The 16,565-nt window shown below is 43.9% G+C and overlaps 1 protein-coding gene across 4 annotated transcripts in view; it reads left to right on the top strand.

The window, feature by feature from the left end:
- Positions 1-16,565, top strand: part of GFPT1 (glutamine--fructose-6-phosphate transaminase 1) — a 43,055-nt gene that overhangs the window by 12,436 nt on the left and 14,054 nt on the right. For 2 of the 4 annotated variants that reach the window (XM_035118080.3, XM_035118083.3), the window contains exons 4-14: positions 2,770-2,895; positions 4,258-4,316; positions 5,611-5,745; positions 6,418-6,479; positions 7,571-7,650; positions 9,269-9,322; positions 11,237-11,342; positions 13,138-13,301; positions 14,207-14,302; positions 15,137-15,234; positions 16,441-16,561. In XM_035118080.3, the coding sequence (XP_034973971.1) occupies positions 2,770-2,895; positions 4,258-4,316; positions 5,611-5,745; positions 6,418-6,479; positions 7,571-7,650; positions 9,269-9,322; positions 11,237-11,342; positions 13,138-13,301; positions 14,207-14,302; positions 15,137-15,234; positions 16,441-16,561 (1,101 nt within the window). The remainder of the gene's footprint in view (positions 1-2,769; positions 2,896-4,257; positions 4,317-5,610; positions 5,746-6,417; positions 6,480-7,570; positions 7,651-9,268; positions 9,323-11,236; positions 11,343-13,137; positions 13,302-14,206; positions 14,303-15,136; positions 15,235-16,440; positions 16,562-16,565) is intronic. The other 2 variants (XM_035118082.3, XM_035118084.3) reach the window with 1 other exon arrangement.

A 16,565-nucleotide genomic window follows, 5' to 3' on the forward strand; every position in this document is an offset into this window, starting at 1 on the left:
GAGTCCTGAGGGCCAGATGGAGAGGTCTGAAGGGCCACATTTGACCTTTAGCCCAGAGTTTCCCAACCTATAATTTATGTGTTGGTGGAAGTGGACCACTTAACACATGCAAAAGACCTGTAAATAATAATAATAATAATAATAATAATAAATTTTTATTTATACCCCGCCCTCCCCAGTCAAAAACCGGGCTCAGGGCGGCTGACACCAACAGAACCACAATAAAACATAAAAACAATTAATTAAAATACAGATTAAAATACAGTATTAAAATTTAAAGTGCAGCCTCATTTCAAGTAGGCCATAAGTGGCTGACATCAACAGAACCACAATAAAACATAAAAACAATTAGTTAAAATACAGATTAAAATACAGTATTAAAATTTAAAGTGCAGCCTCATTTCAAGTAGGCCATAAATCCAAGCCATGAGGGAGAAAAACACAGGGGTCAGGCTGAGTCTAACCCAAAGGCCAGGCGGAACAGCTCTGTCTTGCAGGCCCTGCGGAAAGATGACAAATCCCGCAGGGCCCTGGTCTCCTGGGAAAGAGCGTTCCACCAGGTTGGGGCCAGTACTGAAAAGGCCCTGGCTCTAGTAGAGGCCAATCTAGCCATCTTATGACTCGGGATCTCCAGAATATTATTGTTTGTGGACCTTAAGGTCCTCCGCGGGGCATACCAGGAGAGGCGGTCCCGTAGGTACGAGGGTCCCAAGTCGCATAGGGCTTTAAAGGTCAAAACCAGCACCTTAAACCTGATCCTGTACTCCACCGGGAGCCAGTGCAGCTGGTAAAGCACTGGATGAATGTGATCCCGCGGCCGGGACCCTGTAAGGAGCCTCGCCGCGGCATTCTGCACCCGCTGGAGTTTCTGGGTCAGCTTTAAGGGCAACCCTGCGTAGAGCGAGTTACAATAGTCAAGCCTGGAGGTGATCGTCGCATGGATCACTGTGGCCAGATCGGGGCGAGAGAGGTAAGGGACCAACTGCTTGATGCGGCGGAGATGGAAAAATGCCACCTTTGCTGTGGATGCAACCTGCGCCTCCATGGAAAGGGAGGCGTCAAAGGTTACACCCAAACTCTTGACAGAAGGCGCTGGTACCAATTGAGCCCCTGCAAAAGATGGGAGTTGGCCCCCCAACCCCATGTCGCCCCGACCTAGCCAGAGGACCTCTGTCTTCGAAGGATTTAACTTCAGTCGGCTCCCACGTAGCCATCCAGCCACAGCTTCCAAGCACCTGGTGAGTGTGTCCGGGGCCGAGGCAGGGCAGCCGTCCATCAACAGATAGATCTGGGTGTCATCAGCATATTGATGACAACCCAGCCCAAAACTCCGGACAATCTGGGCAAGGGGGCGCATAAAGATATTAAAAAGCATTGGGGAAAGGATTGTGCCTTGCGGGACTCCACACACCAAGGGGTGCCGCGGCGACAACTCCCTCCCTAGCGCCACTCTCTGTCCCCGACCTGAGATGAAGGAACGCAGCCATTGTTGGACTGTGCCCTGAATCCCCACGTCGGCAAGGCGGTGGTCTAAAAGGTCATGATCGACCATATCGAAGGCTGCTGACAGGTCTAAAAGAATCAGCAGTCCCGACCCACCTCGATCCAGCTGTCTACGGAGATCATCTGTTAAGGCTACCAGAGCTGTCTCGGTACCATGACCAGGGCGAAAGCCGGACTGAAATGGATCTAGAGCCGATGTTTCATCCAGAAACCTACCAAGCTGTTCGGCAACCACTCTCTCAATTATCTTACCCAGGTACGGAAGATTCGAAACCGGGCGATAATTGGATAGATCTAAAGGATCTAGAGATGTTTTCTTTAAGAGTGGACGCACCACTGCCTCCTTCAACTCCTCTGGGAAAGTCCCTGTGCCCAGGGACAAGTTGATGATCTCACCCAGGGGGGCCCGTACCTCATCTGGACACGCTCTAATCAGCCAAGACGGGCACGGGTCCAGGGAGCAAGTGGTGGGCCTTCCAGCCCGGAGGAATCGGTCTACATCGGCAGGGAGTATCTGATCGAATTGGTCCAATACTGAACTCGAAGACAGTCGAGGGGCCTCCAGTTCCGTTATTGTATCCAAATTGGCAGGGAGGTCACGGCGGAGTGTCAAGACTTTCTCCGCAAAAAAGCTCGCAAATGCCTCACAGCTATGGGTCAAATTCGTATTTAAATTTGGCTGTTCCTCTAGGGTTGTTAAAGACCTGATTATTCTAAAAAGTTGTGCTGGGCGAGAGCTAGCGGATGCAATGGAAGCTGAGAAGTAGGACTTTTTTGCAGCTTTCACCGCCATCTCATAGGCTTTCATAAGTTTCCTGTAAGATGTTCTTGAGGCTCCGTCGTGAGCACGCCGCCATACTCGCTCTAGCCGTCTAAGGTCCCGCTTCATTTTCCGAAGCTCCTCGGTAAACCAAGGGGCCCGGTTTCGGCGGGGTCGCAGAGGGCGCTTAGGTGCGATCTCATCGATGGCCGCCAAGAGCCGGTTGTTCCAGTTCTCGACCAGCTCTTCTAATGAGCCGCCAGGGGGAGCAGGGTCCCGCAAGGCCTGACGGAATCCGTCAGGATCCATCAGCCTATGCGGGCGAGCCCAAATGTTAGAAAAGAGCTCACATTCATGAGTGAGTAAGTAGCCTGAAAGCCTTGGCCTACTTTAAAGCCTCACGCTGCATTTCTGAAGCCAGTGGGTGATGTCAGCTGAAACCTTTCCCTCCATTCAATAAGAGTAGGGGATCCTCTTAGGAATCAACTTTTCCCCACTTTACATAGAACAACAGGATATGGACCTGGACATTGAGTTTGATGTGCATCTTGGAATTGCCCATACCAGATGGGCCACCCACGGCGAGCCCAGTCCTGTCAACAGCCACCCACAGCGATCAGATAAAAACAATGGTAAGACATTGCCGTTACCTTTTGGTGGGTGTGAGGGATGAAGTGACGCTTTGACTAGGCTTCTGATGGCTGTTCAGAGTTGATAAGGTGTTGGGCAGGCAATCTTCTTGGATAGCTGTGTTCATCTTCTTGAACAAAGTACCAAGTAGCATGACATGTAAGAAGTAAATCTTAGTGGTCTTAGCCTTTATTTCCAGGTGGGAGGAGGCAGATAGACTGGAGAGCCCCAAGAAACCAAAAATCAGCTGCATTGAGAAACAGAATTTAGTTCTTTTATGGATTAAATAGTGTTTTAAGTTTAAAATAAACCTGGTCTCAACTCCTTTTAAATATGCAGAATGTTCACAGATGATAATGATTTTAAAATAGCTTTTTTGAAAAAGTGAGTTGTGGATTACGGAATAAATCATATATTACCTTATAGAGATTTTCAGAAAAGGTTAAATTTGAGTACTCACTGACTATATTGTTTCTAGATAAAAATCTGTGGTCTGAGGCACTGCTGTTAGTATTGCACTAAGGTTAAAATACTACCAAAGTTACAAGCATGGGTTATAATTCCCATTAATCTGTTGTAAGGGTTCGTTTTAATCTGTTAAATGTCTTAATTCTAAAGGCTCCCCGGGGCTGAAATTGAGCTGCCAGCTACCTTGTACTTTGTTGATACATCCTGTTTAGCATAGGCAATTATCGTTCCTGGTGTAGTTAGTACAGAAAACAGTTTTGAGTAATGGCCCACATGGAAGATGGCCTACGTTCTCTCTTACATTAGGAAATTGAACTGTAAATGGGTCTGGAATAAAGTAAAGTAGGTAATACTGCAGTTGGATGCAGCTGGTGGCATTAAATTACAGTGGTGCCTCGCTTAACGAATGCCCTGCTTAACGAAATTTCCGCTTAACGAAAGGATTTTTCGAGTGGAGGTTGCCTCGCTAGACGAATTCGTTTTATGAAAAATTTGTCTAGCGAATCGCGGTTTCCCATAGGAATGCATTGAAATTCAATTAATGCGTTCCTATGGGCAAAAAAAAAATTCAATGCATTCCTATGGGATTTGCTAGACGAATTTTTCGTTATAAGAAAAGACCTGTGGAACGAATTAAATTCGTCTAGCGAGGCACCACTGTACTCTAACTTAAGCCGCCAAGCAGGGATTGTACTTTCTTTATTAAATTCAATCATCCATCTATTATGTACTTGTGGTTGGCTTGGCTTTGGGAACCCTAGTTTCTGTTTCAGGCTTTTGCCTTTCAACAAGGTGCTTGGCACCTCTTTTTTCTTCTCCTCTTGTAATGCTTGCCTATTTTTGCGGGCTGTTTTATGCTCATAGCCACTAAAGTGTTTTCTCCCCCTTTGTTTCAGAATTTATTGTTATCCACAATGGCATTATTACAAACTACAAAGACCTGAAGAAATTTTTGGTAAGTGAAGCTCCTTGTGCTGTGCTGTGAGTTTAAATAAAGTCTGAATTTGCTTGTGTTCGTATCGTAGGAAAGAATCACTTGGGCCGAGTAGTTTTGTTCCCAAATTATGCCAGCATTCTTTGGATGCTGAGAAGGGAGACACTTTAGAAGCCTTTAAAGTATATTACATGAGATGGTGCTATAACTTTAAGGAGTGGTTAGATTATATGTTCCACTGGGCTGATAGGTATCTTCTGTGTCATTTTGTGAAGTGCCTTAGGGATGCAGGAAGGCACCTTATCTCAATTCAGGTTGTTGCTTCATCTCATGCTGTACTGTCTGCACCAGGCTTCCTCAAACTGATGCCCTCCAGGTGTTTTGGACTATAACCATAACTATCACTCTCAACAGCCCCAGCCAGCATTGGTAGCAGCTCTCCAGGTTCTTCCCTTTCCTGCACCTGGGGCCTTCTGCAGTCAAAGCATGCACTCTTGTCACTGAGTTTATGGGCTTTCTCCCTGGAACATTAGTGGCATAATATAATAATGAATATTACAATCTTACCACAGCTGGATAATTTTATCTTCTAATTTCTTTCAGGCTTAAGTGTGTAATGTGATCGTGTGGTCTATTAGGTTAATGGTACTGTATTGACTTCAAATGAAGTAGTAGAATTAAGAAATCTAAGGAGCAGATGGATATACTTTAATAAACTCCCAGGAATAGTCTTCAGGTGCCACAAGACTTTTTGTGGTGTTTGCAGCCGCAGACAACAGAGTGACCCCCTCTGGAATTTTTCTTTGCAAAAAGAGGTCGTGGGGTTATTAAGTTAATTGTTTACAATCATATGTGGCACTAGATATATTATCAGCTGCCCTAGAATGCTATTGTCGCTCTTCCCCTCCCTAACCAACAAAAATTGAATCCCGACCCATTCTGGCCTTTGAGAACTTTGCCATTGGGTTCCGTACTAGCTTGGCTGCATTGTGTGGTTAGCATCTGCTCTGCTTTCTGTAGGAGTGCAGCAGTGAGCTGGAACCGTGCCCATCAAGACATGGTTCTTTTGCTTCTGCATTCCTTTATCTATTCTATTTGATTCTTTCTCTGAGCAGGAGGACTTGAAATTAATGAATGAAAGTAGAGCAGTTGTAAGAAACAAGAGCAGCCTGTGCAATATTTTTAGAAAATATTATGGTTGCTATGATACAAAAATAGTGTAATAGATATTATTTTATCCAGCCCACATGTGCCATATTCCATATTTCCATTGTTTCGACTAACACAAGTCATACTTTTAAAATGTTTTTTTCAGGAAAGCAAAGGTTATGAATTTGAGTCTGAGACTGATACCGAGACAATTGCTAAACTTGTCAAGTACATGTATGACAACCGTGAAAGTGATGATATCAACTACAGCACATTGGTAGAAAGGGTCATCCAGCAGCTGGTAATTCTACATTTTTTCATAAAGTATTTATCACCCATAGGAGATAATATATAATTCTTATGTTTTGCCAGACCTTTTAATATGTTTCATGGTGAGGTTTCAGGAATTGCTTAGTCAATTGCTGATATAGAGCAGTCTGCTTTCTCTTACAGCCGCTTTAGTCAGCAGTGTAAGACATTCCTGCATTGCAGGGGGTTGGACTAGATGACCCTCTGGGTCCCTTCCAACTCTATGATTCTATGAAAAGCAAAGAGCAAATGAAAGAGCCAGGATCCTGTTTGCAACAGGAATGTTAGTTCATAGCTTTTACCAAACTAGATGTAAGTTAATTGACTAATTTAGAGAATATCCTGTGATTCTCAGACTAGGGATGATGATGTGGATGATGATGATGATGATGATGATGATGATAATGATAATAATAACCACTTGCTCATGGCTTCCTTAAAAGGTTGGCCTGCTTCTGCTGTTGGCTTTGATGATACTTTAGTAATTTTAGGTGGTTTCCCTGGTCAATCAGTATACTGTTTCTGAGACTTTTAAGCTGCAATGTATTGTAAGCTGCCTTGAAAGAGTTTTCTCCCAAAGGCTCCATATTAATATTTTAATTAAAAAATGTAAATGATGTTAACTGAAAAAGTAAAGTGTGTGTTTGTTTGTTTTTTCCACAAGGAAGGTGCATTTGCCCTTGTATTCAAAAGTGTTCACTATCCTGGTCAAGCAGTTGGAACCAGGTAAATACCGTCCCAGTACTGTAGTATGCTCTGTGTTTCTCTAGGCCAGTTTCATTATTTGTGCACCCACACCTCTTTTTGATAAGCTATCATAGATTTTAGTCAATTTTGAATTGGAGGAAATTCTGTTTGCCATATCTCTTATGCAACCCTGTGGTATAATATTCCCTGTTTTTCATGTTACCTGCTGATGCAAAAATATTATCTTAGAGAAATGACCCAGTTCTTTAATGCTATTTTCCTGCTATCCATGAAGTACCACAAACTGTTCAAAATTAGCAAAACAATCAACATCTTGACTGCGGTGACTGTTTGGATTTTCCAAGCTGAATCTGGGTAGTTAAAGTCATGTTTGCACGCATATCAGCTTTATAGCTTACTCCAAAGAATTGTGAGAATTGTAGTTTGTGAAGGGTCTGGAAGCCTCTTTTGAAAATTCCTTGCTTGCCTCACCCAGACCTGTAGTTCCTCTGGTTCCATTAGGTGAAAGAGGGACTTTAAAGGCAGTGATCTTGTTTGCACTTAACTGATCTCAGTGGTGCTGACTTTTGAGTAAGCATGTCAGGGATCAACATTTCAGGGATCAGGGATATTTTAAGATTTTGCACATTTCTGTCACATCTTTACAGTCTCAAAATTCAGGGTTCTGGAGAGGTTGACCCACAGATTGTGAACTATACATTCAGCTGGTATGGGATGCCTTTAACTACATTCTGTCTTGGCTTAAAAGCTGCCCAATTCTGAACTATATAGATCTTGAGTTAGTGCTGTTTGCCATTTTGAAGGCTGTAATTGAGATCACATTAGTGGGGTCCCCCCAATCTTTTTTGTTCTGTGAAATTGTTCTGTGTCCTGGTCTGACACAAACACACCACCCCAGGCCCATAACCCTATCCCTGCCCCCTCCTCACATGGTGCTTTGCTTGAACTTGCTATCTCCAAGGCCAAACTTTCTTCCCCTTGGTTATATCCTTCAACTTGGCTGTGCTGACACTTAGCTAAGCTGCAAATGTGATCAGGCCCTTCAAAGGGAAGAATCGATGCAGAAACCAGTGTTTATTGGCCATGACAGCTGGATGTCTTGTTTTCAGGAGAGGAAGCCCGCTGATCATTGGAGTGCGGAGTGAGCACAAGCTTTCTACAGACCACATTCCAATACTGTACAGAACAGGTAAATATCACAGCTTGAAGAATTTCTCAACTCCCCTCCCCCTCCTTTTAATGCAAGTGTAGCAGAAATGAGAAGTTTGGTAAAGGGACCCCTGACCATTAGGTCCAGTCATGACCGACTCTGGGGTTGCGGCGCTCATCTCGCTCTATTGGCCAAGGGAGCCGGCGTACAGCTTCCAGGTCAAGTGGCCAGCATGACAAAGCCGCTTCTGGCGAACCAGAGCAGCACACGGAAACGCCATTTACCTTCCCGCCGGAGCGGTACCTATTTATCTACTTGCACTTTGATGTGCTTTCGAAATGCTAGGTTGGCAGGAGCTGGGACCGAGCAATAGGAGCTCACCCCGTCACGGGGATCCGAACCTCCAACCTTCTGATCGGCAAGCCCTAGGCTCTGTGGTTTAACCCACAGCGCCACCCGTACTATCTGCTAAATCAAAACCTTATGAATATGGAGATGAGATGCTATGGGAGACTTCTAAAAAGCAAACCCTATTGTGTACTGCATTCCTTAGCTGGATTTGGATTGTGGAAAGTACAGAAAAATCTAGTTCTGTTCTTATAATGTTTGATGTCATGGCTCTGGGTAGGTGGTGGGCTCTCCTTCATTGGAGGTTTTTAAGCAGAGTTTGGATGGCCATCTGTCAGGGATTCTTTAGGTGTGATTCCTGTGTTGCAGGGGGTTGGGCTAGATGGCTGGGGCCCTTCCAGCTCTACAGTTCTATGACCTGCTCTACAAACCTGTATTGGCTTTGTAACAGCTGAAGCATCCCTGTGGTGCTGTGAATCCTTGCTTAGAGATCCCACAAGGCCTCTTCTTCCCTGTAATGTTCCTAGGGATTTCTGGGCAGAGGGAAGGAATGATTGTTAAATCAATCCACCCTTAGATACACAGTGAGCGGCTTGGTAGTAAATGACTCCCCTCATTTTGCATAATATCACTATATACCTTGTGCACGTGGCACCTTAGCATTCTGGTATGAAGACTGGCCAGTATCTTCAGCTCTTCTTGTCCCCCAGCAGAACATCCCCTGTGGCTTTAGGAATCTATGCATTCCTTTTAACTGGATGGCAACTAATGCTACAGTCCTATAAGCTTGCCTGAGAATTCCGGTATCACCACAGGTTTATTGGCCCCTTCTTTATTTATTTTATTTGAATCTCACTTTTCAGCAAGCAGCCCAGGATAGTGCCTCTTGGAGGGCAGGTGACTGGATGAACACCATCTAGTTTGTGGCTCGGCAGGGGTTTGTAGCTGAGTATCCTCCCACTGTTCTGCTCCAAGTATCTCTATGCTGATGCTTCACCCCCCCATTTAGTCATGTTATGAAGGTTTATTGGAAGTATCTGTCCCGGGTGCAAATGCTAATGCAGGTATTCAAGTGGGACAATGGCTACAGGAGCCCTCTGCTGCTGCTGGAAAACAGCTTCATCTCAGCCCCATGGGACTGAAATTCGCAGGACTTAACACAGCTCAAAAAGCACCGTGTGAAACTGCACTTCCAAGCCAAAAGTCTGTCTTCTGCTTGTACCTAATTTTTATTTTAAGTTGACATTGCTGAAGTTTTTGTTGTTGTCAATGACACACTGAAGTGATTTTTTTCATATTACACTTTCAGCCACACAACCTATGGATCATTCTATTGATGGAATATCCATAAAAATGGAGGAAGGTGCCTGAGACATAATTATTCATTCTATGAGGAGTCCTGAGAATGAATTAAGACAATTACTTTCTCTTTAATGTGTAGCTGATTGCTTTCCATTTGAGAGGAGGGACCAGCTTCACAGGGTATAGTCTGCTACTCTGTTCATTTGAGCAGAACTTTTCATTTCTTAGCCTGCTTTTCTGGGTGCAGAAGTGCATACAGAAACGACGATCTTGGCTTTTGATTGTCAATATGTGTAACCTTGTTTGTTCAATGGAAAGTGATGGCAACATATTAAAGAGATGGCATTGGGGGCGGGAAATTCTGCATGCAAGAATCCTAATGGGGCTTTCCCACTTAACCAAAAGGGCTTCTGATCCCTCTCTCGCCTTCTCTGGTTTCTCTGCCTTCTGCTGATTTTGTTAATTTGAAACCAACATCCAGATTTGAGGTTGTCTGACTTAACTCGAACTGGCTTTTTTCTTTTTTAAGTCAGTATCAACATGAGAGCCATGTTTTAATTCTAAAAATTAGAATACATTTAACATTGGTGCTATCAAGTACTGATCTGAATACTAACAGTTTGCCAGTGGGTAGATAATCATGGTAAAAATGGGGGCAATGCTAGGAAAAATATGGTAGCAAATCCAGATGTACCTTTGCCTTTAAAGAGCTGCTTGTTCTGTGATTCACTGCTACTTTAAATCATTTGTGTGCAAATGTTCTTCACAGAACATGCCTATATTTTCAATAGCTCTGACTGTCAGGTGTCTTAAGGCTGCAATCCATCTTGTGTCCTATGAGAGCCAGTTCCATAGTTTTAACTAGACAGTACAGTACATACCGTACTAAAACTATGGAGCTCATTCCCACAGGATGCAGGGATGGCCAACAGTTTTGATGGCTTTAAAAGAACATTAGACAAATTCATGGAGGAGAGGCATATCAATAGCTACCAAGCCACAGTTGGTCCTTGGTATTTCTGACAATTGTGAGAGTCCTCCTGAATCAATACTTTTTCAGGTACAACATGCTTGACTCTAGAGCAGCCTGTTCAAAATACATTTTTCACTGCCCCAGTCCAAGTTCTCCTAATGCAAACTACTTCAGCTAGCTCAGTTGTCTTCAGAAAAGCTATTCTGGCTATGAGGTTTTGAGGATAGCAGCCCAACACCTGTATTAGCTGCCTGTCCAGGGCCCACGTTGAATTCAAGTTTAAGAACACCTGATTGTCTTAACACAAATGTCATCATTTCTTGTTTTTTCAATTGACAAACACAGAACTAATTCAAAAAGGCTTGGATGTTGTGCATGTGGAATTGCTTAGAAATTGGCTAGTTTATATCATGTTCTTAAGAAAAGCTAGACTGTCATTTTTACATGACAATCCCCACTCCACACCAAAAGGCTTTCAACTGTCTCACATCCTTCATCGAAGCTGAGAGCCAGTATGGTGTAGTGGTGAGTGTGTCTGACTAGGACCTGGGAGGTCAGGGTTTGAATCCTCACTCAGCCGAGAAGCTCACTGGATGACCTTGGACCAGTCTGCTTTCCAAGACCATTGTTGGGATAAAATGGTGATGCAGAGGAGAAGTCCGCCGGCCTCCCTGAGCTCTGTGGAGGAAAAGTAGGATATAAATGGAAGAAGTAAATAAATAAAATAAAATTGCACAAGGCTGACTCCCTGGGAAAACCTCCCGCACAGCTCCTGTTGAAATGAAAAGGCAGTGGCATTGGTCTTGACCACTTCCTTTCAATGGTGCTTCTGCAGGAAATATTCCCGTGGACTATGCCAGCAACCTTTAAGAAAGTGAAGCTTCATGTTGGTACTGTGACTTGGTGACTTGGGGTGAATTTTATCCTTTGAGGTGCCTTCGTTTGCTGTCAGTTGCTTTGTGCGCTCTTACGGCAGCTAACTGAACTCTCTTGCCTCCGCAGGCAAAGACAAGAAGGGGAGTTGCAGCCTTTCCCGGGTGGACAGCACTACCTGCCTCTTTCCTGTCGAGGAGAAAGCGGTGGAGTACTACTTTGCATCGGATGCGAGGTTTGTGGCCCCCGTGGAGTCAGCCGAAGTTGCCTTGTCCTTGGCTTCCCACAGCATGCACCAAGGAGGTGGTTGACTGCTAGGCTAATGCAGTCAGTGACAGGCCACCTCTCTTGGATGAAGCACCAGAGGGGAGAAGAGATAGTGACTGGCATTTGTGTGTCACTTTCAAGTAGCATGTGTGTTATATGTGGCATAAAATGTTTCCTGACTTGACCTGTTTTGTGGACACCTTCAGCACCTAGCGTATTTCCAGTAGAATGGAAAATGGGTGTGAATCTAGCAGCCCAGGTACTCTTGGTGTTGGAGCCTCTAAGGCAGGCTTCCTCAGCCTCGACCCTCCAGATGTTTTTGGCCTACAACACCCATGATCCCTAGCTAGCAGGACCAGTGGTCAGGGATGATGGGAATTGTAGGAAGCCTGCTGTAAGGCTTCTGATTATCCTAGAGCCAACAGGGTGTAGCTGATAGTCTGGGACCAGCTTGTTGATATTTTAAATGGCTATCCTGCCCTTCCTCCCAAAGGTGTCCAGGAGGGCTCATGACTTCACGGTTATGTGGGTGTTTGAAGCTTTTCAAGTGGCCTCAGGTCAATTGCTGTATCTTTGCCTAACGTGGTGAGGAACCATATACAGTGGTACCTCTACTTACGAATTTAATGCGGCCAGTAAAGCGAGGTGAGTGCCGCAACCCCAGAGTCATCCGTGACTGGACCTAACGGTCAGGGGTCCCTTTACCTTTTACCTCTTCAAAAGCAATGGGATATTTGGGTGTGTAGTTCTAGTCAGTCCAACTAAGTTCTACTCAGAGCAAAACCATTGAAACTAATGAACCTCAGTCACGTGCATTAACTTCAGTAGGTGAAACTATGCACAAAACTAGCATTGGATAAAAACCATGTTTTATGCAGGTTGTTCTGTTTTGGGGTACAAAACAACCCACAAAATGATTGCAGGGGTCTGTTGGAGCCCAGGTGAACATTTTGCTTTGATTTGACTTTCTTGACACAGGAGTTAACACTCTCAGGGTACAGACCTGCTACACTGATTTCTTATTTGTAATGTTCATTGGAGAGGGGGCACCTTTCATGCTATTTAGGTACATTAGACCCACTTCTTCTCTGAGCCCAATATTTAGCCTAGGCATCTTTTCTGTTTTCTTTTCAAGAGCTTACTGATAAATATCCAATGAGGAGTTCAAATTAACATTGTGGGGGGTCCAATTAGACCATGTTTTTGGAATGCACAGCCAATTAATCTATTTTCTTATGTTAAACAGGAATGATTTTGTGATCAATCATGATCTTTGTTTCTAGCTGGTCTTAAAAGGGCCTGTAAAAATGGAAAAGGGTTAAATAAATACAATAAAATTTGCATAAGAGCTGAAAAGTAGGTTACAGTGAAATGATAAAGTAAGGATGTTAAAAATGATCCAGTTAATATGTTAAGTTGTAGACCATTCATAGTTTTTTGGAGGGGAGGCTGTAGTTGTATTCCAATTCAGCATCGTATTTGTTATCAGCATCATCAGCATCATTATTAGTGGTATTTCAAAGTTTATATAAAAATACAGTAGGACCAGTCAGCTTAGCTCTTATCTCAAGACTGGTATATCTACTCTTGCAAACACTCTGGTTCTAATATGGTTTCATTACTGGATAACTGGAGTCCAATTGTTTTATAATGTGTCTATTCAGTGAATCTTACAAGTTATTTGCCCGTAAGCATAATAATCCAGATTCTTCTCCTTCTAGTTTCTATAGTTGGAAGTTGAACCATTCTCTACTCTTTTACAGTGCAGTTATTGAGCACACCAACAGAGTGATTTTTCTGGAGGATGATGATGTGGCAGCTGTTGTGGACGGCCGTCTCTCCATCCATCGAGTCAAGCGCACAGCGGCCGATCATCCTAGTCGCGCTGTCCAGACCCTACAAATGGAGCTCCAGCAGATTATGAAGGGTATGTCTGTGTTGGTAGTCAGAGCTTCCCAGTTTCAGAGCTGTGTTTGTGGGAGAGTGAGAAGATCCTTCCTGGAGGTTCACGGGGACACAGGCTACCTACCTGGAGGCTTACAATTTTTTTTTAAATGGCACAAAATGGGAAATAGGGAGGGAAGAAGAAAATCAAAACGAATGCCCTGCTTAACGAAATTTCTGCTTAACAAAAGGAATTTTCTAGTGGAGGTTGCCTCGCTAGACGAATTCGTTTTACGAAAAATTCGTCTAGCGAATCGCGGTTTCCCATAGGAATGCATTGAAATTCAATTAATGCGTTCCTATGGGCAAAAAAATTTTTTCAAAAAAAATTCAATGCGTTCCTATGGGATTCGCTAGACGATTTTTTTGTTATAAGAAAAGACCCGTGGAATGAATTAAATTCATCTAGCGAGGCACCACTGTAGTAATTTCTAAACAATTGTTCCTATCATGACCAGGTGGCACAGCTCCATCGGCTCTGCTGCTTCACAGTTGTAGTTTATACATAACTGAATTGGCTGTGTTTTATTCTTTTCTTTACATTTCCCAGGCAATGTTGTTTAGCCCATGTTCACTGTACTAAAATATTTATGTATAAGAAGTTGCAATAATAATAAAACACCACGTTCTGAAATAACGAAGAAGAAGAAAATATAAAGAATTTCTGCATCAGCAAAAAGTACAAAATTATATTAGGATGGCTGCTATCCTATACATACTAGTAAGCAGGACTTTTTTCAGCCAGAGCTCACCAGAACTCAGTTCCGACACCTCTCAGGTGGGCGCTATTGCCATCAGCCCCACTCTGTTGAGGTAGCTTTGTCAACAGAATAAAGATTGCAGTGTTGTTTCCATCCAGTCTACCTTTTGCTGCTGTTTTTTTTTAAGGTAACTTCAGTTCATTCATGCAGAAGGAAATTTTTGAACAACCAGAATCCGTTGTCAACACCATGAGAGGAAGAGTCAACTTTGATGACTACACAGGTAACTAAGTCAAAAGCATGTCAATTGTCTTTTGGTTTTTGAGGCGCTTTTGCTTAATAAAGTACTGCTGATCAAGGGGGGAGGGGGCACAACAGGATGGTCTGTATACAGAGAAGTTCTCTGCCCCTTTTGCCTTACGTAATGTAAGGATGATTAATACAATTGTAGAGTTGGAAGGGACCCCAAGGGTCATCTAGTCCAACCTCCTGCAATGCAGGGATCACAACTGAAGAATCCCTGACAGATGGCCACCCAACCTCTTTTCAAATACCTCTCATGAAGGAGAGTCCGCTACCTTCGGAGATAGTTCGTTCCACCATCAAACAGCTGAGGTAGAAGTTCTTCCACACTATTCCACATTTGCTTTCTGTTGGTTGCATTGTGACCGCTTTGCTGATGAGCAAGTTTCCCTTCTCCGCTGGGATGCTTAGTGGGACTGAGGGGGCTATGCTGCCACACTTGGTAATTGCCTTCTTCCTGCTTAGGAATGTGTCAAAGGAGATGACATTTGCTTGACCCTACTGGGTACTGTAGATCAGGCACCCCCAAACTGCGGCGCTCCAGATGTTTTGGCCTACAACTCCCATGACCCCTAGCTAACAGGACCAGTGGTCGGGGAAGATGGGAATTGTAGTCCAAAACATCTGGAGGGCCGAAGTTTGGGGATGCCTGCTGTAGATGATGAGAGAGAAAGCTCTGAAATTCCTCTAAATGGACAATATAATTCCTGAAGTCTTAGTTGAAATGTCTCTTATGTTTTTTCTTGAGGAGTAGTAGTAGTTGTTGTATTGGTCATGTTAAATACCTAAACCTTTGTGTCTACATTTATAATAGTGAATCTTGGGGGTTTGAAAGATCACATCAAGGAGATCCAAAGGTGTCGGCGTCTCATCCTAATTGGTTGCGGAACTAGCTACCATGCTGGAGTTGCAGTAAGTGGCTGACTTTGGGTTTTCCTTTTGAGTAGCATCTCAAACACATGGAACAAATTAGTAGTGCTGTGATCCTACGATGATGTCTGTCAAGCTATGGAGAGTGGGCGCTGATAGGAGGTGAATGTAGTTCTTTTATGGCTCCGTGTAACCGTGACCCATCCTTGTAGCATCATTACATTGGTCTGTTTGGTTCTGCAGATGGGAGCCATATCTTACTGAAATTACCTACTGGGTCATTAATTCTCAACTGGAGCATGGAAAGGCATACTCAGTAGAACACGTAGGAGACAACTCCTAGGGACTGACGTCCCTTCCTCCCTCCCCCAATAAAATTTTGGAGGGGGCTGGGCCCCTGCAAAGTTGATGGGCATTGGCATTCAAATGGTGCGCATGGGCTGTGTCATTGTGCGAGGCGGGGCTTACCTCCCCCCCCCAATATTTTATTCAAGTTGGTGCCTCTGGTAGAACATTTGGCATGTGGGAGTCTTACCAGAATTGGAAACTCACTCCAGTTCTGATGTAATAAATCACATTTTCTTTGAGGCCTGTATAGTCTATTTTGCCTATGAGAATGATGCCGACCTTGGACCCTCTTTTTGTTTCTTGCACTGAAATTGAAAAGCTAAAATGGCATCCCTTGTCCCTGCACGCTTTCTTTCTCTTTAAATGACACAAAGATGGAGACGAAATATATAAAAAAAATATAAAAATTGCCCAGTAGCACCTTAGAGACCAGCTAAGTTTGATCTTGGTAAAAGCTTTCGTGTGCACACACACTTCTTCAGATACAAAGGTGCACGCACACAAAATCTTATACATTGGAACCTCGAGTTGCAGACGTAATCCGTCCCGGACGGACGCCCACAACTTGAAGCGTTTGCATCCAGAAGCGCCGCATCTGTGCACACGACCCGTTCCGGTTCCTGCAGGTTGCTGCAGGACGCAACTTGAAAAGACGTAACCTGAAGCAGACACAACATGAGGTATGACTGTACCAAGAACAAACTTAGTTGGTCTCTAAGGTACTACTGGACCATTTTATTTTTATATTTATTTCAACTGCGTCAGACCAACACGGCTACCTACCTGAACAAAGATGGAGAGTGGGAGCAGAAAAAGTGTTCCCTCCGGAATCTGCTGCACTGCTTCATGGGCTGAGGAGTACGTGACTTCCCTCCTTTTTCTTTTTCTTTTCTTTACCAGACACGTCAAGTTCTGGAAGAATTGACTGAATTGCCTGTCATGGTAGAACTTGCCAGTGACTTTTTGGACAGGAACACTCCAGTCTTCAGAGACGATGTCTGCTTCTTCATCAGCCAGTCAGGTAC

Source organism: Zootoca vivipara, chromosome 6 (assembly GCF_965207765.1).
Source record: "Zootoca vivipara chromosome 6, rZooViv2.hap1.1, whole genome shotgun sequence".
NCBI classification, from domain to species: Eukaryota; Metazoa; Chordata; class Lepidosauria; order Squamata; family Lacertidae; genus Zootoca; species Zootoca vivipara.